This window comes from Balearica regulorum, chromosome 3 (genome assembly GCF_011004875.1).
Source record: "Balearica regulorum gibbericeps isolate bBalReg1 chromosome 3, bBalReg1.pri, whole genome shotgun sequence".
Lineage (NCBI taxonomy): Eukaryota > Metazoa > Chordata > Aves > Gruiformes > Gruidae > Balearica > Balearica regulorum.
This window is the reverse complement of record NC_046186.1, coordinates 26278331-26303977: the sequence shown is the minus strand read 5'-3', so window position 1 is coordinate 26303977 and position 25647 is coordinate 26278331. Positions and strand designations below refer to the sequence as shown.

Below are 25647 nucleotides of genomic sequence, written 5' to 3'. Positions count from 1 at the left end.
CTCAGTTTCCAAAATTAATGTTATTGCTTAAGACATAGATTCAGTTGTGACCATAAACTGCTCATCTACTTTTTAGACCAAGTCATCATTAAGTAAGTTTGATACTGGCAAACTGCATTTCAAAATATTTGGGCATTGTTATCCCATACTTTGGGTGTCTTTTCTGTGCCATACAGCACTGAAAAGAAAAACCTGGGTTACTGTTAAGTAGTGAAATAAGCCTAGAAACTTTAGTGGTTAGTCTTTAAATGGTTACTATTACCCGAAGTATGACCCAGAAAAATCTGTCATTTTCTCAATGTGTTAAAATGTCTTGCCCTTGTATTTCGGCAAACCGCCCCTATAATTCCAAGAAAGCAGCTTGAATAAACGGCTACAATAGAAACTATGAGGCTACCCACATGGTATCATCAAATCAGCAAACTGAAAAAGTAAGACAGTCTCTGCCTTGGATGGCAATTTTCAGACACCTATGTCTTTAAGCTGGGCAGTGCCAGCTTAATAGCAATAGGAGATTTTCTCTCTCATTGGGTATGGCTGGGAACTCCCCCGAGCTCCAAAGTTTAAACACCCCAGGGAATGTGCCTGTGCTGGGTGGAGGCTGGGTTAAGTTTAGGAGGTAAGTACTAACTTACAAATTCCTTTTTCTTAATGTGTTTGAGTGACTATTTATAGTGAAGCTACTTCCAAATTTACTAGAGCATCTGTTGGGGTAATGTAAATTCTCTGCTGTCTTTAGTTCATGTGTCAGGTAGACTAAGCATGGCTTGATAGTTGCTCACCAGCTGGAAGATGCAGGAGAGAGAAAGGAAGAGAAAAACTTTTTTTTTTTAACCAGGAAATGAATCTTGCGGTGCAGTTCAGAGCTGAGCAAGGCAGCCATGAAGCTGCTGAGGGGGAAGGCAAAGGTGGGTGGGAGAACGCAGTACAAGCCTCCAGCACCATAGTGGTTTCTTCTAGGTTTGAGCAGGAAAGCTGGCCCATTTGGTACGCTCGATTCTGCTCCCGGCACTGGGGCTAAAGGGCTCTTCCCACTGAGTGCTGGTAATGCTGTTTCTGAAAGACCATCCTCTCTTAAACAATGCTTACATCGCTGAGAAGCATCCTCAGAGAAATTCAAGACAGCCATGCTGTTCAGGTTTACTAGGAAATAGGATGGGAATATGGGAGTTTAGACAAAAGCAGTAAAAACATTTTATATAGACAAATTTTGTGTTGAGGTCTTTGCTTAATATCCATTAAGACTAAAGGTAGTGCGTGTGAGACACGGTTACTTACTTGGCTGCAGCATAAATTCCTGGTGTAAAGCAATTCTTCTAGCAGTGTCTGGGCTAGTGCAGCAGTCCTAAAACACCTGGATGGTGATGCATTTTTGCTATGAGAATCAGATATTGCTTAGGTAAAATAGGCAAGTTTTTCCTATCTGCTTTCCATCTTCCCTGGGAGCCTTTGGTCACTTCATACGTTTTCCAAGACTCAATTTCTTCAGTATGAACAGTTGAACATGTCTTTTCAGGAGCGAGCAACACCAGGTCGGACTGTCGGACTACTTGTAAGCCTGGTGGTTCATATGGCCCTTGTGCCGCAGCTTTAGCGGCAATATCTGTTAGACTATTTCTTATCTCTTCTTTTGTCCTTCCACCAGTATGGGCTGGCTGGTGAATGCTAGCAAGTTTCTCTGGCAATTGTATAGCTTTTAACAGTTCAGTAATTTGCAGAGCACTTCATATTTTAGTTCCGCTAGAAGTTATAAACCCACACAGCTTTTGTAACTGTCCAGTAGTGTGGCATGCTCCAAATGCATCTTGAGAATCAGCATAAATTTTTACAGTCTTTTCTTTGGCCAGCTTGTGCACTCAGCTTCAGACTGAGTGGTGAAGCCTCCACTTCTTCATTCACAGTAGTCATTGAATAACCCGTAACCTGTTTGCTGCTCAGATAATATGAGTACCCACCAACAAATAGTTCCAGATTGGGATTTAGAAATGGGCATGTCTGTTAAATTTTCTTGAGTCTTTTCAGCTTCACGGGTGGTTACTACACAGTTGTGATGTGGAGCTCCTTCCCCAGGTGCAAGGAGTAGAGTCACAGGGTTCAGCATGTTTGTTACCGTCCCAGAGGCTGTTCCTTTCCCTTTTTGTATGAACAAGGTAAATGTTTTACTGTAGTCTGCCAGTCCCAGGGCAGGTGCAACTTGCTTCAAAAACTCAAATGTCTTTACCTTGTCTGTTGTCCAGTGAATGGGTTCTTCAGCACTTGAGCAATAATCTGGGCGATTTGGTGGGTTTTTTTGGTTTTGCCATTTCCTTGAAAGGAGATATCCAGGGGTGGAAGAATCCTACAGCTCCTAAAAAGGCTCGCATTTCATTTTAGTAACTGGTCAGGGAAGATTTTGAATGGTTTTGAAATGGTTTTCAGATAAATGCTGCTCCTCTTGTTGGAGAATATAACACAGATATTCTACACTTCTGTTCCAAAAATTGTAGCTTATGTGGAGAAGCTTGATAGCCCTTTTCAGCTGAGGCAAACAGTAAGGTACATGTGTCAGCTATACCAAATTTCCTTGAACACTAATAAATCATCAGCATATGGTATCAAAAATGGATGAATTTTTTTAGACACATCATCCTGCAAATGTTTTACTAAAATTTTAGAAAAATAGTGGAGGACCTAGGGAAGCCCTGAGGGATCCTTGTCTATGTATGTTAGCTGTATCTTTCCCCAAATAAATGCAAAAAAGGCATTGAGAGACCGGGTGAATAGGTATACTGCTTTAAGTTAGAAAAAGTTGCCCCTGTCTCCAAAGGGTCGAGGGTTGTATCTGTCCACCTTTAAGGAATCTCAAGTGTCAGTAGACACATAGGAATGGGCAACTAAACTGAGTTCTCAGAGCAGGACTTGGCTTCAGGACCAGGCACCGAATTGTTGGTGTCCGTAGGTGAATTACATGTGTCAGGTCCCTGTATATCAATGGAGATACATTCAGTGGATCTAGAGATTGAGAAGACTTTATGAAAAAAAGCAACTTTTTTTTTTTACTGTCAGAACGTTAAGACAATTAAAATCCACTTACGGCTGACAGAGTTCTTCTTAATTAAAAAAATAAAAATGAAGCTGACGACAGGTTTTTATTCTCCATTTGTCATTGTTCTTGTCACATAATTTAATGCCATATAGAATTTCTTATTAATGTAAAATGATACCTAAGGCTTTTCACTCCCTCTGTTTTTGTTCTGCAAACAATACATAAATTTTCCAAGAGGATTAAGTTTTATATCCTTGGTATTGCAGTCTTTGGCTTTTTTAGTTAAAATCTTATTTGCTGTAAGTGTCTGCACGTTACAAGTTGGGGCAATATGTATTGAAATGATACAGATGCAATGTATCTGAGACGTATGATAATGAAAGAGGCACTAATTAGCTGTTGTGAACTACATAGATAAGCTGACTGTCATATAGTAAAAGCTAGTCACACAATGTGCAGAAGCTAATAAAACCACTGTCTTAGAGGCAAAACATTGTAATTTGCAGCAGCTATTTGCACTTAAACTGGTGGTGATCATTTTTTCCTTTATGTGTACTTGGATTATATTGTCTAAATTACCCCAGATATCCATATTTATTGTAGTAACATGATGTAGTTCCTATCACAATTGCTCAAGGGAGAACTCTCAATGTGATTGTTCTTTAAAATCAGGTTTTGGCAAAATATGTTCCAAACGTACTTTAAGTACACTTACAAAGCACTGTGACTTGAAGAAAGCGCGTCACTAGGGCGTACTGAACCTGATTCAAATGGGAAATGTAATGCTGATGCAAAGTGCGACAGAATTAATAGAGCTGCTTTGGCTTTTAGCTTTGAGAAAACTGGGGTCATCTAAAATTATTTTTTAAAATCAGGCACTCTTTGTTTCTGAGTCATTAGGACACAATTAGGATACCCATCTTTAACCTTTTTTTTTCCTCCCAGTCATTAGCGTATGACATTAACATCTTTGTGAAGGTGGAATGCTAGTCCCATTTTTTAGTAATTAGGGCAATGAAACACAGAGAAATTAAAGCCTGGATTTGCAAACACTTATACGCAAGCGTCAGTGCAAATAGTCCAGCTGGCTGTCCCTACGTATGGAACGGCTCGATACAGACGTCTCTGCCACGCGCTCTGTTGCTCCTGGTGCAGAGAGGAGGGTTACTCCAGGGAGGTTACTCCAGCCTCCCACAGTGCCCGGTGCCCTGGGTGATACTTCTGGGGGTACTTGATGCCAATGCAGCCAGGTTCCAGATCTGTCCTTGAGGGACATCTCAAGGCTGACATAAGCAGCATGGAAACAGGCTGTAACCATTCAATAGGACAGACAAGGGAGCTCAGCCTGCTTGGTGGAATAAAGGGAAGATTAACAATTCATTTGCCCCTACTTGAGGAAAGAAGTGGATGGCAGTTGAAGCTGCAAAATACACTCTGACATCTGGCAAAGATAGATAGATTTCAGCCTAGCAGTAAAACATGTTTTCCTTTTCTTCTTTTCAATGAGGATGATGGCAACAACTGTAAGTGAATAACTTCCCTGAGGATGTGGTGAGATTTTCACTAGCTTTGTATAACCCTATTAAAATGCAGCAAGGTTTCCCCTGTAGCTTGGGACTCAAACCACATGTATAAACATGTCTGTGTTTGCTTATAATCATAAAAAGCCTCCCTACTAGCATTGGGGAAGGCTTTACAAATCTGCACATCTTTCCTAGCACAGGCTGTGTGGTGTCACTGGTCCATCTCTCATTTTACATTTTAAACCAGATGCAGTGCAATTCCAACAGGCATAGTGAACGAGAGGCTCCTTCTCCCCCCCAAAATAATGGTACTTACACCAGTTTTATGAGACACTGTTTTCTGCTTAATGTTTTTCAGGGAACCAGGAGCTCAGAAGCATGTCGGGGAAGCCCAGGCTTACCTACTGTAATGGAAGGGGGCGAATGGAGCCCGTCCGATGGCTGCTGGCAGCAGCCGGTGTGGAGGTTAGTTGACACTCGGTGCAGTGTTCAGAACTGGTGTTTAAAACTGGCCTCGGTAAGGAGGGTTGAAAACCCTCAGTGGGAGGATAAACGGCTGCAAAGTGGTGGCTACGGTCATTTGGCCAGTGGCACTGCACGTTTGTAACTACCCTGTTCAGTGGTTAATGTTTGGGGTACAAACTCAGTGGAGCTTGGAGTTTATTGGAGCTAGTATAAGTCCCCTGAACTAATCAATCAGAATTGGTCAAATGGGGATTAATTTAAAGGCCCTTAATTAATACCTGAGTTTTCCAGCTGTGCAAAACCTCCTTAACTCAGTCTTACTTAGTCTGCAGTTACAATGTGTATAAACAAAAGAGTGTTGTTGACTTACATGGGGTGGGGTTAGAAGTAGTTGATTTACCTTGTGCTTCCCTTGGTATTAGTTGCAATCTGTCTTCCTCCGGCAGATGTCTGGACTCTCTTTTTACCCACACTCAGGTTATTTCTGAATCAGTGCCCGGAGGCAGAGGTGGCCAGGCCCTTCTGCTCCTCTCCAGCTGTGAGGATGGGTGGGGGATCCTCAGGACACCTGTGCCCAAACAGCGTAGTTGAAGATCCAGCTCATTATTTTTTGCTTGGTTGGGTCATTCTGCACATGGTTATGTGCAGTCACCTACAGAAGAAAAAATGGTCAAATACAGCAACGTAATGCTCTTCTCTCTCCTTTTCCAGTTTGAAGAAAATTTTTTGGAAACAAGAGAGCAGTATGAAAAGTTAATCAAAGGTAAGAATCTGATGCTTAGTCTCTCAAAAAATTGCTCCAATTTAGCTAAATTTGTGGTTTAAAATCAGTTTGTTTACACCAGTGCAAACTTCTAGTTGCACACCTAGAGTACTGAAATACTGGTTTGGCACTGTTCTTTGCAGTGCCAAACAACTCCTATAAACTAAAAGCCATAGCTTCTGTGACCGTGTTTCTGTAGTACATTAAACAGGGGTAGCAAATTAAGTGCAACTTAATTCTATGCCGATGAACTGTTAGCATGGTTCCTGGTACACTTTTGGTTCGGGACAACTAGTACTCCTCAAATCAATTCATAGGCATCATTTAGGAGTTGGCCCAGGCCAGGGGCCATTTCCAAGATGACCTTTAGATGTGACCGCCACGCTCTGTGGGCAGAGAGAGTTGAATAGAGCAAATGTGGCCAGTCTGTGTCAGCTGGCCTGAGCTCTTCTTGAGTTGATTAGTATAGATGAACCTGTACATCGGTTCTGAACCTCAGTGAGATAAGCCTCTAAATGAAAGGCCAGCATGGCACCCAAATCCCCAGGAAAGGCAGTTTTCCTTTGTTCTAGACTCTGCGCCAACACACCAGTGACAGTTCTTCTCCTTACATTGCAAACCCTCGTGTGAAGGAAACAGTAGGCTAGAGGTGTATAAGCAGGTGACAAAAGAAAAGTAACATGTAACAGAGAATTGTCACAGCTTTAGTTGTTAAATAGAGTGTGAATTTTTAACTGTTAGAAGAGACAAGAAGACAGCAAGTAAAGGAAAGAAGGGTGGTAGGAATAGTCACTTGTCACATCCCGAGTCATAGCAGTGGTAGATTTGAAGGAAGATAAGGTAATATTTGCTCAGATGTTATAAGGAATCTTCTACTATGTCAAATATCAGCTGAGACACATCTATAGGTATTGACTGGAGAGTGCTAGAGGCCAGGAATTACGAAGTTTAAGGCAGGGGTTGATGGGCAGTAAGGTATGGGGCCAGCTGAGCAGGATAAGCCTGAGCCATGAAACTTCCCCCAGCTAAAAAGCAGGGAGACCTGCAGGAAGTTTGACACGGTCAAAGCAGCAAGCCACAAAGGTTTCATGTCAGCCTTGGGAGTGAGACCAGCTCCCAAACTAGAGTGCACCAGCCCCGCAGTTTACCTGCTGCCCGAGACATGTAAGAAACCTCACAGCAGGCTGAGCTTGCCAGGACGTACTAGGGGACTTGAAGAGGGCTTGGCTGCATTCTGGCTGCCTGCTTAGAAAGGGAAAGCTATGTTTAAAGAAATTCTGGCAGGAAAACTAAAATGAACAAAAATAAAAAAAGAAGTGGTATCAAGAAGATCAGAATGAAAGCTGCAGGTCTGGCTGGCTGGGAATCTGACGATGTGGGAAGGCAGTGCAGCGTAAAGACACCAGTTGTAGCTCTGAATGTCATAGCTTGGGTACTGAAAGCCCAAATCTGAATTTGTTTCACAGGACTAATTAATCCAGACAGAGTGATACAATCCTGGATACAGCGTCAAAGATTATCCATATCCAGAGAGAAGAATTAAGTGGTCATGAAAAGGATAGGGAAGTTTTATAAAGAAGATCAAAGGCTTTTATGTATATATATTGAGCTTAAGAGGGTGAGAACAGAAAAAAAAAAGGTGGGGTTTGATACGGTGGGTTAAAGAAAGACAAATTAATTAGTCATCCTGATAGAGACCTTTAGAATGCTGCCGATCATGCAGGGCAGGACTGAACACGAATAACTCCACATTACCTCTCCCTGTAATATTTTTCTCTCTCTACCAACATGCTTTTTGCCAGGGTTTCCTGTGTTTAGACATCATCACATTGTTAGAATGGTCCAGGCCAGCTGATGATCTTCTAAGCAATGCTGCAGCAGTGTCCAGGATAAAGCCTGAGCAAGGAGCTCTTCCTAACAGCCAGCTTACAGACAGACAGCTGTTTTGGAGGCTGAGAGAGTTAAAGAGCATCAGCGTGGCCAGACCTTTACCCATTGGCCTGAGAGACAACTACTTTGGCTCAATCTGTGCAGCCACAGGTTCCCCAAGTTGCTACCTGGCTGCTGAGAAGCTCTGCTGGCCTGCGACAAATAGTAGGTCTAGATGCGTGGTGTTTAATGCTCCACAGACCACCTTCAGACAGCACAATGCAATCTGCAAAACGATAGGCAAACTGCTTTTAATCCTGCATACCTATTCTATGCAGTGGCTACGTGAAGTGGTTCTCACCGCAAAGCGAGGAGAAGCAGTCTGCTGCTGGTCATAAGAGAGAAATCCCTCTTCTCTGTAGATAAGAAACAAACCGTGCACTCAGGTCACTCACATTTGCTGCACCACTTTTTGTCAAGGGCCAGAAAGTCAGATTTTATTTTTCACTTTGTGCATCTTTTTGCTGAAAAATATCCTTGCAGAGCTGGTAGTTTTCCCATTCTACTGTGTTTCTGCTAGATAGATACCAAGTAATATTTTTTCCTTAAGCTGCAGAGATGTGTTCTGGAAAGACATGAAGACACCTGAGTTTTGTGACTGTTTACAAGAAACAAACACAGGCAGATGACTACTCTTTGAATTTAAACTGTAAATTAATAATACAGAATAAGTGAAGAACATTTATTAATTCTAGGCTAGCAAATATTTTAATAGTTCTGTGGAGAAGAAAGCAGACAGATGTGCCTGTTAAGATGAACCCTTATACCTTAAAGAAGGATGCCACAAACAGGTTAAAATTGAGCAATTAAAATAAATTATTGACTTTGAGCAATGCAAAGTGGCAGCTACCTAGTTGTATTTGGAGTTTTGCTGTGATTTTAACAGGATGGGGTTGTTCTCTGTATCCCCTTAATGTGTGAATGGAGAAGGGAGTCTCTCCAAAGACAGTCAATTAGTCCAGCAGAAAACTGGTCTAGAAAAGACTGGCTTTGCTATGCTGAATCTCCATGTCAGCTTAGCTCCAAGAGCTGCCTCACTGAAGGCTCAGACAAATGATCCTACCAACACCAGGAGAAAATGGGACTACAGAGGCTGGAAGGGATTGTAGTGGCTTATCTAAATAGTGTCATTCCACAGCAATTTAAGCCTGAGGATAGCCCTGTAATGAAAATCTATGGGGACACAAACTCTCATCCCTGGAGTGACTGTGTAAAACTTACTTAAACTGCAATGGCTGTCACAGTCCCTAACAATCTCTAACTCTGTGGCTTCATGATGTTTAAAGTGGCCTGACCTCTTCCTTTACCTCAGTATCTCAGTCTTGCTGTGGTACTACCCCTTTCATAATTTCTATTTGTGTGTGTGTGTCCCCGCTAAGGAACTGATCTGCATTCAGAATAATTGGATTTTTTTAAGTTCAGATTTAACACAGATCTTTATTCTCCTTCGATCCCTTGGGTTGAAAGTGCTAGTTCAAGCTTTTCCTGCCAGCGTGAGGCAGGGTCCAGAACTGCAAAGCAGCAGCTGGTGCCAGCTCCCATCAGCCAGCAGAGCTCTGGCAACGCTGTAAACCAAGGGGCCCAGCTGCACTGTGATGACCTAGCTACAACAGTGTGATGCAGACTAGTCAATATTTGATCTTTCCCACAATGTTGGTTTACTGCATGGAGTTTTACAGGTGTGGCAAGATATCAATGACCTCCTAAACAGCAAAAGAAACATGCTCAGTCTCTCGCTCTCCTGTAAAGCTAGAAGTCTAGAAGGAACTAACAAGCTTTTCCTCAACTTTCCACCCTAGATGGAGTCCTGATGTTCCAGCAAGTGCCCCTGGTTGAGATCGATGGGATGAAGATGGTGCAGACCAGAGCCATCCTCAGCTACATAGCAGGGAAATACAACCTCTACGGGAAAGACTTGAAGGAGAGAGCCCTGTACCGTAACACCTCCTTTCACTTAATGAGCAATCTGTTATTTGACAGCTGCGTTACTTAAAACAAATCCTGTAAATCCAGTAGGAAGGAGTGAGAAAGGCTAACACAATAAAGAGCAAGGACTCTAGCCTTTGCTCAGGTTTTAACCACTGCTTCTGAATCACTGTTGAACAGAAGCAGGCTTTTAGTCCTTTTAAAGAATATTTAGCTTTAGTTCATGTTTAGTTTTGGCTGTGAAAATTGGCACTGTGGTGGTGATATAAAATTCCTATAAATTGCCTTAGTTAATTGGAAAGCAGATGAAATAACCCCTGTGCTCTTTCCTACTGTCTTCCTCCCACCAATAGGATTGACATGTATGTGGAAGGAATAACAGACCTGATGCAAATGATTTTGGTGTTTCCTTTCTCTCCGCCTGAGGCAAAGGAGAAAAATCTTGACTCAATTAAGGAGAGGGCAACTAACAGGTACTTCCCAGTCTTTGAAAAGGTAAGTGACAGTGAGGATGTGCCTGTGAAAGTTGTACTTACAAATACAAAACAACAACGTGTTTGCAGTGTAGGTCAGTTCCAAATCCTCAGTTTTCTCATCTCTGTCAGTACATTTTCTCTGTTTGTTGTCAGGGCTGTGGTATTTGAAATAATCTACATGGCAAACAAAGCAATATGTTCTTAGCTCTACAGCAAAACTTTTCACTAAAGTACAGGCAAGCATGTATGATTTCTTTTTTCCTTGAGGGGATAGTTCCACACTTATATTTGTTTAGAGCACATCTCTCTGCTATACTTAATTTCACTTGGAACACTTTCATTAGAAGAATGCAAAAATGCTTCACCAAGAAATCAGGTAGGGACATTATGAGTACTTTAGTAAAACAACAGTCATAGATTTCTGCACATTCCACTTTCAAAAACAGCAAACAAAACCCATATGATTCAGGCATCTGGCAATATTTCTCTCTTTTGTAACATTCATCTAGTTTTCATAGAAAACAATAATAAAGACTGAACATCCTAGAAAGTTCTAACAAGTATAAAACTTATTTCCAAAGACATGGATTCTCTTTGGTTAGCTATTGTAATTCTGCATTTCTAAGTTTGATTCCTGATATAAACATTGGACATAACTTTAAATGAAATATCTAAATGGCAATTTTATAAATTCTCCGAGTTACTCTTTAGTTCCTCCATTATCCCTATTTCTAATTCTATGACCGTCACTAGTCTACTTGTGTGTGGTTTTGTCCCTCTTCCCAGTGCCTATCATCATTCATCATTACCAAGTCACCAAAATTCGTAGTCTGTGTACAGTTCAGATTTTTTTCCCAACAATAATGAAGTGATTTAGGCTCACAGGCTTCCAGCTGAAAACTCCACCCTGAAATTTCAGATATAATTGTTCAGCTCTACAGCTGTGCGTGCGACTTAGCTGCCAGGCATCATACGACCTGTTCTCACTTGCAGCCCACATTCTCTTGTATTCTACAGGTTCTGAAACAACATGGCCAAGACTTTCTCGTGGGCAACAAATTCAGCTGGGCAGATGTTCAGCTAATCGAAGCCATTTTAGCAGCGGAGGAGAACATACCTGCTGTGCTGTCGGGGTTTCCTCAGTTGCAGGTAATTTTGTTATTGAGCATGCCTGTATTCAGGAACTAGAGGGCAATCCCGAAGTGGTCACCTCTGTGTGCTATGTAAATCAGGAGTGTGGGCTCTTCGAGGAACTGTCACTGTCTGTATGTTTATTTAACATCAAGCAGAAGAGGGAATGGATCCAGTTGGTTTGTGTGCTCCTGACTAACCCTGTGCAGGTATACCTGTCCCTCTTTGAGTGGTACATACCTCCTCTATAGAAATCAATTGATGTCATCCCAAGGGAATCACTGATCTAAGCTGCCCTGTTTTCATTTTTTTGCTTCCTACCAGTAGATGCTATCTAACACCAGATAAGCAATTAAGTCTGTGGTACAGGTTGACACGTTAGAATGAGGCACAGCGTGCCATTTTCTCTACTGGCTGGTATTACAATTTTGGGATCCCAGTAACCTCACTCCACTTCTACCTTCAGTATGACTAGAAACTCAGGCCTTAGCATTAAGCCACAGCTTTGTTTCAATAGTCAACTCGATACAATTGAGGATGACTTCTCTGCCTTCCTTAGTAAGAACAGGGTTTTTTTGCAGCAGCTGGGTCCTTCTGTTGGACAGAAGGAGACTGTAGATGGAGATCTGAGTGAATGATAGGATTTCTTCTATCAGCGGGGGAAGCAGTTGTTCTGTGCAAGGAGCACTGTTTGCTGCTGGAGTAGCTGGAATTTCTCTTACTCTGTTTTTGGTTTTTAGGCTTTTAAAATAAGAATCAGCAATATGCCTACAATTAAGAAGTTCCTGCAGCCTGGCAGCCCAAGGAAACCTCCACCAGATGAACGTTATGTAGAAACCGTGTTGAAGATTTTTAAGACATGAATGTCTTCCTACCTTTAGTGAGACCCAAAATACTGAAAAAAAACCCCACCAAAAACCAAACCCCCAAAACCCCAAACAAACCACTGAAAACCCAAACCCCAAACTCTTAAAGGAAGTAGGAAATTAGTATTGTTGTAGTTAAAACCCATGGTAAAAAAACAAACAAACAAAACCCCCCAAAAATGAAATAAAACATTCTGATTACTCTAGATTTGTCTTTCTTGATATCAAATGCTTGGCAAAACATGAAAACAAAGGAGTACAGAAGCACAGAACTATTTGGAGGGTAGGAATTTATTCCTTTGGGAAAAGACCAATGCAGTGTTACCACTGTTGGAATGAAACTTGTTGAAGAAGATATATTCTGGAGTCTGTGATATGAGCTGAGCTCAGCTTTGTGATACCATCTTTTTGTCACCCTTGTGGTCAGTGCTTTGTCTTGTCCTGGTTCCCTAGTGAGAAAAACCAGCAGGTCTCAAGCAGTTCTGGAAGAAGTTGCTTTTGCTGTAAAATCCAGAAAGCTACATTTTACAGGAAAAGTAGCTGGGCTTATTTGTTAACAGTTGGCAACGCCACAGGCAAACTGTCCTGCAGTGCTGTGGTGCGTCCTGCCATCTTCTGTCACTAGGCACCTCTGTGGTGTCCCAAGGAGAAAGCCACCGCGTGCCTGCCCGTGCAGGGACACCACCTCCCCAGCAGCTGCTCCCGCAGTGATGTACATCTCCACGCAATCCGTGTGGCTGCTGCCTCTCTCCACTGAGCAACAGGACGGGCTTTGAACGTGTGGGCTGCTTGGTACATCGCTCACTTACGCATCTGTAACAGGTCAAAATGCAGGCAATGTGACCCTCTTTAAATTAAGGCCTGTGGGTGAATTGAATTTTTTAAGATCTCTCTGCAAAGTTTTCCTTGCAAAACTGATTATTTTCTTCATAAGTCAATTATTTCAAACATCAAAATCATTTGCATTTCACATGCAGGTTACAAATACATTATCTCTTGAGAACGAAACATCGTGGAAGAAACACACAGTCTGTTTTGCAGACTCAGGTCAGGCAGAGGTGGTTTATTTCTACAGAATACAGAGCAGCGGAGGTTCAGCCTCTTGATTTTTAAAACATAAATATCAGGGCTGATATATGTTTACAGCAGACAAAATCTGCCTTGTGAAAGGGCCTGTTGTGGCAGAGCAGCATCTGTATAGGAGGAGCTTTGTTCCAGTGGATGTCAGTAACTAAATCTGATGCTTAATATTGTCATGATAAAAATGTAGAAAAAAAGGAAATTAGAAAAAAATATTGGAAAATGAACCTGGTAGGGAAAAAAAAAAGAGAAGATAGAACTTCCTGTTCAGATTGCTCATTCTTCAGCATCCCCCCACACCTCTCCCACACAGCAGACTGCAAAAGGATACTTCATTATTTTTTTTTATTAGGTACAACTAGATGAAGTGGGGGTTTTAACTGAACATGCTCTGTATTTTCTCAGGGGCATCTTACCTTTTACTGTTACATCTGCTGCAACTGTGTAGCTTTTTGGCTATGACCTGCAAGCACTGAAGCTCCATTCATCTGAGGCCAAGTGTGTGCTTATGCACAGCTGTAAATCAAATAGTGAGTGCTAGTGAACTGTGCACTCAAGTGTGCCTTTATGCTCTAAGCATAAATAGAACTGAAGTAGCAAATATCCTTCTGTGAGTTATTCACAAGTGTGTAAAAAGTTTGGCACTCCTGTAAAATTTAATTGCTTTTGTAACCAGGATTTTTTTTTTTTTTTTTTAATGTCTCTTAGTGTTGTCAAGCCTTTAGGCAAGCTGGACAAGAGAGGAAATCTGAAAATAAGGGTGCTGGAAAAATGCTAGCGTGCCCTATTTGCAGCTTAATTCTGTAAGAGGTATGAAAAACTTTTAAAAGCAATTGCATTTCCCGCTGGTATAGGACATACATTGGCTTAAACTGTAGGGGCAGAGAGCACAAGCAGTTTAACAAGTCGTATGGCACGTTCCAGGCTCCACGGAGCAAGAGGGCTAGAGGTCATTGTCGGGAGAAGGCAGGTAAATACATACTTCTGGTACTTGGTGCCTAAGTTTTCCTTTCCATGCCCACCTTGAGTTTCAAAACAGAAGTTGTATTTCCCATCAGTTTTCCACTTTTGAACTCCCAATAACTCCTGAGGGAACAGCTAGCAGAGTTAAGTGGCTGGCTTCTCTCCCTCTCGGATAGTGAGGACCTGCAGGTCAGCTGTTGAAATGGTCAGTGCACCTTCGCATTAGGCCATAAGTGACCTCAGAGGGGAGTTGTGCTGGTTTGTACCGTGCTATTGCTCGAATGGGCTTTGAGGGATACTTGCAAAGGAATTGAATCCCTTTACCCTGGTTTCAGAGAGGAGTTGTCTGAAATCATTACTAGTAGTGACCTAAGAAACCCTGGAATTTGCATAAATATTAGGAACCTTTCTGTGCTGTCTGATGGAAAGCTGAGAAAAGAAGAGGAAGGATACTAAAGAGAAGGTTTCCAGGTGTGGAATGCTCTGGAAGTCCTGATACTGCCTGCCTGTCAATGGCATCCTACTTTCTATTCTGAAATACTGACTGTCTCCATGGGGAGAGAATCACATTTAGAAAGGAGAAAGGGGCTGGAAGCATGGAGAGGAAAATCGGGAATAATCACAGGTAAGCGAGATAGTTTGGAATTTGCCAAAAAGACACAAACTAAGGCTACAAACTAAGCAGGAGAGAGAGAAAGGCGCAATCCAGAGGGAACTAGAAGAAAATCTGAAAGGTTGATGTGCTGTTATGTGGAGAGAGAGCTCTAAAAGCAGTGGTGAGCAGCTAACACCCCATTCACAATCTTCTCTTTGTCTGCCTCACATGGAGATGGCGGGAGCTGCTAATGTTAGCCAGAGGAAGATGGTCACTAATTTTCACTGAATATCACAGCGTTGATTTGGTTTTGGTTAGGCAAGGTTATATTTATTATTCAAACTGTCATGTAAAGAACTGCTGGCAAAAATACACCGTGGTAAAAAAAAAAAAAAAATCAAGCTCTGTAGTACTGAGAATACCTGCTGGCTTCTAGATAACCCACTCGCTCTTCTTCAAAATGTTTGGGAAAACACCTAATGCCCTTCACATACTTGAAGCCAAGTGTTAAGTCAGCATGGGGATCACTGCAGAAAAGGACATTTTTTTTTTCTTTTAATGTCTCCCTCCCCTCTACAAGTCCAGCTTTGGTAAACATAGTCCTGGGTTTATAAGACGTTTACATTGCACACTTACCCTGCTGGGTTCAGAGGGCGTAATTCAGTGTGGAGAAAGGTCTCATGGGATGTCACGTATGAGGTGCACTTTTCAAGTGTGCTGAACACAGGCAGCGCCAGTTTGGAAACACAACAAATGCGCCCTTTGTTTTAAATAATACAGAACACTGGAGCTGCACTCCATTTCTGCGGCAAGGCAGGGCTGGGCATACCATACCCCAGCAGGTCTCATTAGCCACAGATGAAGCTCCCTTCCCTGCAGTCCCTGTTCCCCCTGCTAATACAATAAGATGCAACAGTTTGTGCGTGCAACTCTTTCCCTGCGAGTACATTTTAAATATTGGCTCTTAATTTTGAACACAGCTCCAACCCAAATCAAGAAAATTCTGATATGTTTTATACAGAGAGGAAAATTCACAAATCCTGATGACACAAAACATTTTCCTATGCTTTGTCAAGAAATGAGTATCATGTCTGAAAAAAAAAATTACAAAATAGTAATATATATTTATACCTTATTATTTTAAAGGAAGAGGCCAAATGGAAACAAGATGGTGGCCAGAAGCAGCAGCTGGTGTGAATGAATATCCGTTCCTAAGTTATTAGAATATCTTTGACATTTCCCCTAGTTTTAACTCCTGGATGGTCAGTCTGAACCTAGAAGTACTAAAGGGATTAGATGCCTTCAGGCATGCAAGATACAAATGACACTTCTACAGCATTTTCCAAAATACGTTACAAGCTCAGTGAAGTGACTTTTCCAAAAGCCCTGTTAAGTTAGGAGACATAGACTGTATTGTATTTTTCAATTTTAATTTGTCTAGTAACTGTGCTGAAGAGGACTTGCCTGAAGTCTTGATGGATACTTCCGACAGGGTAAGAAATGTCAGTATCAGGATAAATCACCCCCTGAAGACTCCTACTCCTCTCCCCTACCCATGAGGGAAAGTTGAAGGGACTGGGTTCATTTAAACTTTTAACTGTTTCAATCGAGACAGCATCCATCTACCTTTTGAGTGCACACTGCTGGCTTCGGTTTGGGTATCAGCTGTAGCTCAACTGCATGGTGAGGGATTCCTCCTACTTGAATTTAGACCTATTTGAAGGAGACTAGGCAGCTAGACTAGATGCAGGTGTCTAAAAGTTAGGTGAGATGAGTTTTCCCAAGTTGTCTACACTGTGATTAACTTTCATGCTTGAACAGGTGTTTTGTCACCCTGCAGACCTCTGACACAGTGGATACCAAGTCCTTGCAGGAGCAATCAATAGACCTGAGATATCTCCTAGAGTTTATCATGGCCAGGCCTACAAATGATTAATCCAGCCAAGCTACGTAAGAGTGAGCTTGCATTGGTGAAACGCTACCAGATGCACCTCAGTGCACATGTCTTTGCAGGGAAAGCTTCAATCTCCCACATCATCCTAGATTCCAGGTCGTGTCTGTCTGCCCAACAATGCAGGAAATTGTTTCCAGCAGTGTAGTTTCATCTTCTACTGATAGACCCCCATGCTAACAGCAAACATCAGCACTCCCAGAATCCTAGAGGGGGAAGCAGTCACTTCTCAAGAATAAAACATTGTCATGCAGAGTTCTGATTCATTATAAAATACGAAGAAATTACTTCAGGCTGGACGTTAACAGAAAACAAAATGTGGGCAGTTTGTGCTTCTACAGTGATACCAAGAGTGAGCTGTTGCTGCACTTAACACAGACACCTGGGGCTCTCCGTGACACCCCCGCGGGGCTGGCCATCGTGCCATGGCACACACTGCAGAGCCGGGCTCTGCAGCAGCAGCTAGAGGCCGGTGGACACCCTCGAGCACGCACAGTAGCGTGGACACCTCTGCGTAGGTGACTGAGCCCCACTGCAGGCTTTCAGGGGCTGCAGAAAAGAACTTCCCAAAAGGTAAGAAGGCGGCAGAGGGAAATAAGGAAGAAAAGAGCCTGAACCAGAAGGCAGAGGCTATAGGATGTGCTGTCAGTGAGGAATCCCGTTCTGTGAAGCCTGGCTCTCCCTGTGTGCCATACATGCTACAGAGTGCTCCGCTGGGGACCATGCACCTCCTAAAAGACATGACGTTGCAGTGGTGACTGTCTTGATGCCTTGTCCTTCTGTGGTTCTAACTCTAAATAAATAATTCTGCTTATTTTAATGTCAAGCATGGAACAAATCAGTCTAACAGGCACCAGTGGTGGAGACTGATGGGATGAGGATCATTTTCAGCTACATAGCAGCAAAGTACAACATCTATGAACCTGAACAGACCTGAAGGAGAAAGCCCCCTGTACTGTAACAACTAATTTTTTTTTATTTGATAGACTTCAGTTTGTACAACCTCCCTGTGTAATATGAGAAGAATATCCCAGCTCACAATTATGTTCAGAGTGATACAGCAGATTTTTTTATAGCATGTTGACCTTGCCTGCTGGTGATGTCTACAGCAGTATTAACTAGCTAGATTAGACAGGCAGGATGGTGCATGGGACTTTATGCCACATTGACTCTTAAGTCAACAGAATTATCAGAAGAAAGCAGTCAGGAGTGCAGAGGGCAATTTGTCTTCTGATACCACTCTTCATTTACTGTCTCCTATAGTTGTCTCTGGTGTGCATTTTCATCAGGTCAAATTCAGGGAAACATTTTTGACAGAAAAATTAAAAAAACCTTGTATGTTGAGGAATGAAATTCCACGGAAAACTGTCCTGAAGGAATATCCCCCATCCCTAAGGAAGGGAATGAAGCTTATAAAGGATTCAGGTTGAATTAGTTGATGTGACTTATGTAAAGCGGCAATCTGTTAAAAGTACAAAATCATAAAATATTAAAACTTTGATTGCTATCATGGTATTTTTTTTAAATCTTGGGAGCTTTTCAGCCAGTCCAATTATTTTTAACTAGCAAGTTGCAAACAATGAAAATAGGAAACATCATACAATTTTCTTCTGTCACAGATGTTCTCAATGATCATGACCTCTTGTGAATCTTACATTAATACATAGTCAGCATTAGTCAGGAATTTATTTTCTGTAGGTGAGAAGTGACTTAAACAGACCTAATTGGTTTTATTTGTTCATGAAATAGGAGTCTTCCATCGGCAGAAAACTGTTTGTAATTCTCTTTGTAGGAGGGGCTACTGACCTATATAATCTCAAGGCAAAGCCACTGAGAGCTTAGCGTGAGTCATACTGTGCACAAGGTAAGCTTTTTCGAATGTGGACATGCACTGGGAATTAGTGTACTTGAAACTAAGTCAGTGAATAGGGTTTATGGATTAAATACTTGCATATACTTTTTTACTAACATGGTTATGTGCATAAAATGTTAAATTACTCATCAACTGCTTTCTAGGTGTACAGATTGAAGAAATTTAGATCTCAGAAGTGTGGAGTGCTTCCTCTTACCCCCTTCTTCCTATTGTAGAGAAGATGACATGTTATTTACAAGGGAAATGGGGGGGGGGGGGGGGGGGGGGTGGGGTTAGCCATTTGCTTTTGCTGCTCTTAATGCTTCAGCTTTGTTGTCGACAGAGTGTTCATAACTGTGAAGCTAGTATAAACTAGGCACCATCTACATATTTGCTGCTGATGTGTACGCACTGGTTCTGAATGGGGAGGGGGATAAGAATCAGTTTAGAAACTGTTGTTGCTTTAAATTTCAGCAAAGCATTGGAATTGAACCGAGCAGGTATTGCGCTTTGGCTCTGTCTATGGTAAAGGCAAATCCAATGTTACCAGAGACAAAATTAAATTCCATGTCTTCAGGTGCTTGCCTAAAGAAATGAGAGGAGAGGGAGCATTGTAAATGAGATTGCATGCTTACAATGAGGGAAAAAAATCCTTCCTGTCACTTTATAATGGAGCGTAACGGCTACTGGAGAAAGCACGGCAATTGCTGAGTTTACAGTTACTGTGTATCTGCATAAACAGTAAATTGTATCCTGAGATAATACCAAAGTAAACAGAGCAGTGTATCTATCTCGCACACCCTGCTTTTTGGTCAGAGCGGAACGCTTTGGGATGGAAATGGGTTTTGGTTTGCTTGTTCTCTGACATTGGCCAATTGCTCTCAGTGCAGAGTTCTGCTTAACTAAACTGCACATATAAAAGACATCTTAAGGTAAAATGATACAATGCAGTCTCTCAATACAGTCTTTTACCTCCTCTGCTAATTTGATGAGAGTCTTGGACCATAAATCAGTGGTTTCGAACATGACAATTTTGAACAATGCTTGAGAACCAGTTAGAGTCTCAAAACCAGCATTCTGAATCTTTATTTTGCAAAACTTACTTCTTTATTCCAGATAGTAGGAAATCAGGCACATAGAAACATGTCTGGGAAACCCAAGCTGCACTACTTCAATGGACGAGGCCGGATGGAATCAATACGGTGGCTACTAGCAGCAGCCGGGGTTGAGGTTTGCCTGTCTTTTATACTAAGAGCATGTGACAAATACGTATTTTTACTGTTCCTTATAAAAAATGTGACTGACCAGCAGATTCAAGCTCTGCATTTAGTGCATTGCTGACCAAGCCAACAATGACCATAAGCTTACCCTAAGCAGGGGGCCAAGTTCCCATTTCACTTCCAAGTATCATGTGCCAGGCCTGCTGGTAGCACCATAAATGCCTCTTCCCCTGTAGCTAGTGAAAGAAAAAAAAAATAAAACCACAGCAGCAGAACCTGGTTTCTTATCTTCTGATCACAGGGGCTGACCACTTTCAATTCTGAAGACCTTCAGCTAAAACCCAAAATAGCAAAAAATTATTGTGCCTACTACAGTGTAGCTTACCCCTGAAGGTACTGTACATTATAAAACCTAGAGCGATTGTTTTTACCTCTAACAGCTTCTGATATTGAACTGGAAAGGGAGTGCCGGGATCTGTGTGTTTTAAGAGCTGTGAGTCTTTGTCATGGTGATGGGCAACGTGCCAGAAAGCTGCACGGAGCCCATGATCTCTTCTCTTTGTCCCTCCTTGTGCCAGCTTGTGCTGCTGCAGTGTGAATTTACCTGTCCTCTCCTCCTCTGCCTCCACCATCTCTTGCCAGCACCAACAACAGAAGCGGCATGGTCCTTGTTTGCTTTGCAGACAGGGTTTTGTGCCCTTCAGTCACCTCAGCTTTAGCCAAAATCTTACCTGCACAAAAATATGCATTGCATGTGAGAGGGAAGAGGAGAGGATGTGACAGAGGCAAAATAAGTTTTTAAAGATATCACTTCCAAATCTGCTCTTTTTTTTTTATTAAATAAAATTCCACAAAACACAGCTCTTTGTGCCCTCACTGTCTCATGGAAAGCAGAAGTTAAACATGCAGTGACAACACAATTTTTCTTCTGTATTTCCTGCAGTTTGAAGAATGTTTTCTGGAAACAAAGGATGATCTAACAAAGTTACAGAAGGGTAAGTTTCCTTCACTTTTTAATAACTAGATGATGATAACAATAATTATGATAATGATAACAATACAACAACAACAATTGTTTGTCTTAGAACACCTAAGCAGTCTTATGTCTTAAAAAGAAAATCTAGACTGGATAGTACATGAGGTATCAGAGATGCACACTGCTGTGTGTTACATAGGATCATCCACCCAGTTGCTTCAGTCTTCAGTGAATCACAGAAGGGCTGAGGTCAGAAGGGACCTCTTGAGATCATCTGCTCCAACTGTGTCCAGTTGGGTTTTGAGTATCTCCAAGGATGGAGACTCCACAGCCTCTCTGGGCAGCCCATGCCACTGTTCAGTAACTCTCACAGTAAAAAAGCCTTTCCTTAAGTTCAGGTGATTGACTCTCCTGCATTTCAGTTTGTGCCCACTGTCCCCTGTCCTATGACAATTCAGGTTTTTGTCATCAGATCATCTTGAAATTCATTAGCATTTTAGGTTGCCTACAAAGTTGTTGTTTTATAATCCATATGAAACCAGAGTTCCAGATTTCTGAGTTTAACCCGTACCTCTGATGCGTTCCTGTTTCCCAAGGCAACTACGCACCTTGCTATCTTTACTTCCATCTTTGTGGATATGATATTCACATCTCCAAAGCAAATTACATGTCTGTGCTCTTCCAGTTCACTTGGCTTTTCAAAGAGGTCTGAGCTGGGGTTGGCATTTGTAGTCCTGCTCTGCTTTAGGAACGATGACTTGATCTCCCTGCCACCTGCTGGCTTTTAAAAAGTATTTTGAGACACAAGCATAAATAAAAATGTGTCCTTAATAGCAGGCAGTTCCTCTGCATGCCTGCCTTACAGTGGATACAAAGATGGATGCAGCTGATCAGTTATTTGAGTCAAGAAATATGATTCCATAAAGTAAATACTCTGACTCACTTCTCTGATCAGTTCCTGGAGGTATTTTGACTTCTTCCTTGCTAGAATAAAGCTTCTGCAGACTAGCAAGGGATTTACATGGCTACAGTCTCACACCAAGTGATATTTGGCTCTTGCAGGAATCTCATGAAACCCACCTATTATTCCCTGCTTCATGCCTGTACAGATGTATGTCATTGTATAAAGTCAATATAGTAGCCACAAAGATAGTATTATATGTATTTATATTCAGATTATATTTTGACAAGCCCTTAAATAGTCCAGATTTCCATAATACTTACCAAAGCATGACAGAAACTGGCTCATTATGGGTCATATCCTTCAGTCCTTCTCATCTGTGTTAACCTCCATGAAAATCACCTGAGTTAGAGCCACACAGCACAGGACTTGTCTTTTTGTGTATAACTGCTAAAAGTTCCGCATTTAGGTGCTTCCTCAGATTTGAAGAAACTTAAGATGGTTGCTATAATATGAAGTTATTAACATGTCACTAAGAAATGGCTCTTGGTTTCATGGTAAGCGTTTTCCATACCATGTTATGAGAAGGAGGAATACTGACACCAAAAAAGTTGTCAATCATTGGAACAGGCTGCCCAGGGAAGTGGTTGAGTCACCATCCCTGGAATTATTTAAAAGACCTGTAGATGTGGCACTAAGGGACATGGTTTAGTGGTGGACTTGGCAGTGCTAGGTTAGCGGTTGGACTCGATGATCTTAAAGGTCTTTTCCAACCAAAACGATTCTATGGTTCTAAATAAAAAATAATAAGCATAGTTACTTTGCCAAACACCTGCTAATGGTTCTTACTCAGAGACTGAACATCTCCTTGTCTTGTCCTCTTTTCCCTAGACGGATCCCTGCTGTTTCAGCAAGTGCCCATGGTGGAGATCGACGGGATGAAGATGGTGCAGAGCAGAGCCATTGGCAACTACATAGCAGCAAAATACAACCTCTATGGGAAAGACCTGAAGGAGAGAGCCCTGTACTGTAACAGTACCACCTTTCTTTGTTAGACTACAGTTCATACTATCGCTCTGTGTAACTCAAGAGTTTCCCAACTCACAGTTAGATTCACGGTGATACTTTTCATGTAGCACGTGTTGACCGTGACTGCGGGTGATGTCTACAGCAGTAATAACCAGCTAGATTAGACAGGCAGCGTGGTGCAAGGGAGTTCATAAAGACTGAAGGTCAGTACAGTTATCAGAAGAAAGCAGTCAGGAGCGCAGAGGGCAGTTTGTCGTACTGATGCTGCTTCTCATTTCCTCCTGCAGTTGGCAGCAGCAGGCATTTTCACCACGTCAAATTCAGGGAAATGCCTTTGATGGAAACAAAAATCTTCTCTAATAACCAGGAATTAGAATTAGACTTAATAACTGGTTATTAAAGGATAGGGCTCTTAGGGCACATGGTTTGACCTGAAGTATTTTTAAATGCTTCAAGTTAATTAGCACAGGTAAACTCATTTCAATATATTTGTTAGAAATTGTATAGACCTACTGTTTAACTTCCCACATCTGATTGTATTTTTAACAGAAGGTTGGATGACACACATGCCAATTTTGTACTCCGGTTCAGAAAAACAGTACATAGAACTATCACCCCTAGTGAAAAAATGGTAGGGGTACAGTCTTTTAGTTTTTTGTTAGGCACTTTGCACTTGTCTTTCACCCACTCTCGCCTCTGCCCTAAGCTACTGCATGCTGGATAGAAGAGACGGAGAGTTCCCAACACCTCAGTGGGGTTATGCCAGTAGCTATCGTGCTATTCAGACCTACTGTGTTTGACTTGACCAACTGGATCTATTCCTTTCAGAATTGATATGTACGTGGAAGCAGTAATAGATCTGAACGAGGTACTCATGACCCACCTTTTCCAACCAGCCGATAAAAAGGAGCAACATTTTGCTACTATTGTGGACAAGGCCACAAACAGATACTTCCCAGTCTATGAGAAGGTACGTGGCAAAGATGTAGTATCTTAATTAATATTGTTTTCCTGAAACTCCATTCTGGATCCACACAAACAATTTGTACTGAGGAAAACAGAGAAAAAAAAAAAAAACACTTAAATATAAATGCTATGGTTTTGGTGGGGCTGGGATGAGGATGGAGACAGAACACTACGGAGGGGACAGAAGGTGCCACAAATCTGGGAGAGATGCAGACTGCAAAAACCCAGGACACACTGATCTCCCCAAATGTCCATGTTTCAGTTTGTATGTTGTTTCAGACAAAAAGCCACTATTAGCATCAACTTTTACATAAAGTTTCCTCCTGAAGTACAGGACCCCCTCTACCACACATGCTATGTGAAAGCATTACTGCTCCTTCTGCAGCAAAAGGAAGGATGGATTAGGGTGTCAAGACCACGAGGCACAGGTTATACGTGGAGAGCTCCCAATGCAATGTTCCCAAACTTTAAGAGGAAACAGGTGAGAAGTAAGAGAGCTGCAATTTGAAAGACTCCAAGATGCTCTTACTATGCCCTGGGCTGAACTTAAGCCTCTTGTAAATTTTGTACAGGCATTTGCAGTGATGGCTGTATCCCATAAAGCTTCGCCTCCACCACAGCAGTGCTGATTGCATGAGCTACGGAGGTGAAGGCAAGAGGGGTACAACTGAGCTGCCAGGGAGAAGAGCAGAAGAGAAAGGACTGAAAAACTATGCCAAGAGTGACAGTGTGGTCAGGTTGTTTGTTTGTACTACAGATGTTCTTATTGTCAAGGATATCTCCATGCAGTGTGTGACCTTGCTTTGAAGCTATCATATTAAGTCACACAGAGGAAAAAAAAATTAAAAATCACTTCTGGTTCTCTGTTCTTAGGTTTTGAAAGACCATGGACAAGACTTTCTTGTTGGCAACCAGTTTAGCAGGGCAGATGTGCAATTACTCGAAACCCTTTTAATGGCAGAAGAGTGCAAGCCTGATATACTTGCCAAATTTCCTCTCTTGCAGGTAATTGAATGGACAGTTTTAAAGGACAATGAATCAAAGCAGGACCACTGATTTAAACTGGCTGAGAAATACAGGGGGAGTAGGGGAGTGAGAAAATAAGTGAAAGACAAAATCAAATTCCAATATCCTAAGTATTTTTAGCTTGTGTCAAATACTGATGCTTATTCTCACCTTCTGTTACTATAGCCATAAAAGCATAACAGGATGATGCATATAGATTCTTCTGTAGGATCAGCCCATAATGTTACTTTTAGAGCATGTATAACATCTAAATGTCTGACAGTTACCATGGTTCTTAAGAACAGTGCTGTTTTGGTTTTGTTTTGTAGAGTTTTAAAGCAAGAATAAGCAATATCCCCACAATAAAGAAATTTCTGCAGCCTGGCAGCCAGAGGAAACCACCACTAGAAGAAAAAGATGTCCCAAAAGTGATGAAAATTTTCTACTGAGCAGCAACTTAAACCCACAGAAATGCTATGTCTTGTGTTTGCTGATAGCAGCAAAGTGAAATTAATAAAAATAGTGAAAAGGTTTTTCATCTCTCTTTCCTAAGCTGCAGGACTGGTTTTAGCCTACTGCAAACATATCCAAAGCAAGCCTACCTGAGTGTACCAGCAAATGAAATAGCTCACTCAATTAGGGGGTATGCTGGACAACACAGGATGTCTTAAATTACTTAAGAGATTACCAGAAATAAAGTCTTACTATTGACACTCAAAACCAGTTTGTTCAATGACTTCTTGCTGCTACTTATATACCTAAGGGCTCTCTGATTCTGTCTTTCTGGCATTCCCAAGAATTGCTGGAAAATGAAGAGAGCTTAGCCCAAACAGTGGGTGACACATCTGTTCTGGGAAATGCCAGGAAAAGCCTGCAGGTTCTGGTTTGATGGGGATGACAGGTTTGGATTCAGCGTTCCTCTGAACTTAACTTGGAGTATGCTGGGACCAGAGGTCCTACTGCCACCGAAATTCGGGAATGAAAGAAAACTCCTTAACACTAATT

At 41.8% G+C, this 25647-nt stretch overlaps 2 protein-coding genes across 2 annotated transcripts; both read left to right on the top strand.

The window, feature by feature from the left end:
* The first annotated feature begins 582 nt into the window (after positions 1-582).
* LOC104630001 (glutathione S-transferase A4) lies at positions 583-12273 on the top strand. The gene is made up of 7 exons (XM_075747344.1): positions 583-619; positions 4907-5013; positions 5725-5776; positions 9505-9637; positions 9985-10126; positions 11125-11256; positions 11979-12273. The coding sequence occupies exons 2-7, from the start codon at positions 4927-4929 to the stop codon at positions 12099-12101; spliced, it is 669 nt and encodes a 222-aa protein (XP_075603459.1). The 5' UTR covers positions 583-619; positions 4907-4926; the 3' UTR covers positions 12102-12273.
* Positions 12274-18424: 6151 nt separating this feature from the next.
* On the top strand, positions 18425-25362 carry LOC104640550 (glutathione S-transferase-like). Its single transcript, XM_010308937.2, has 7 exons — positions 18425-18557; positions 19662-19775; positions 20709-20760; positions 22534-22666; positions 23500-23641; positions 24511-24642; positions 24972-25362. The coding sequence occupies exons 2-7, from the start codon at positions 19689-19691 to the stop codon at positions 25089-25091; spliced, it is 666 nt and encodes a 221-aa protein (XP_010307239.1). The 5' UTR covers positions 18425-18557; positions 19662-19688; the 3' UTR covers positions 25092-25362.
* The last annotated feature ends 285 nt before the right edge of the window (positions 25363-25647 follow it).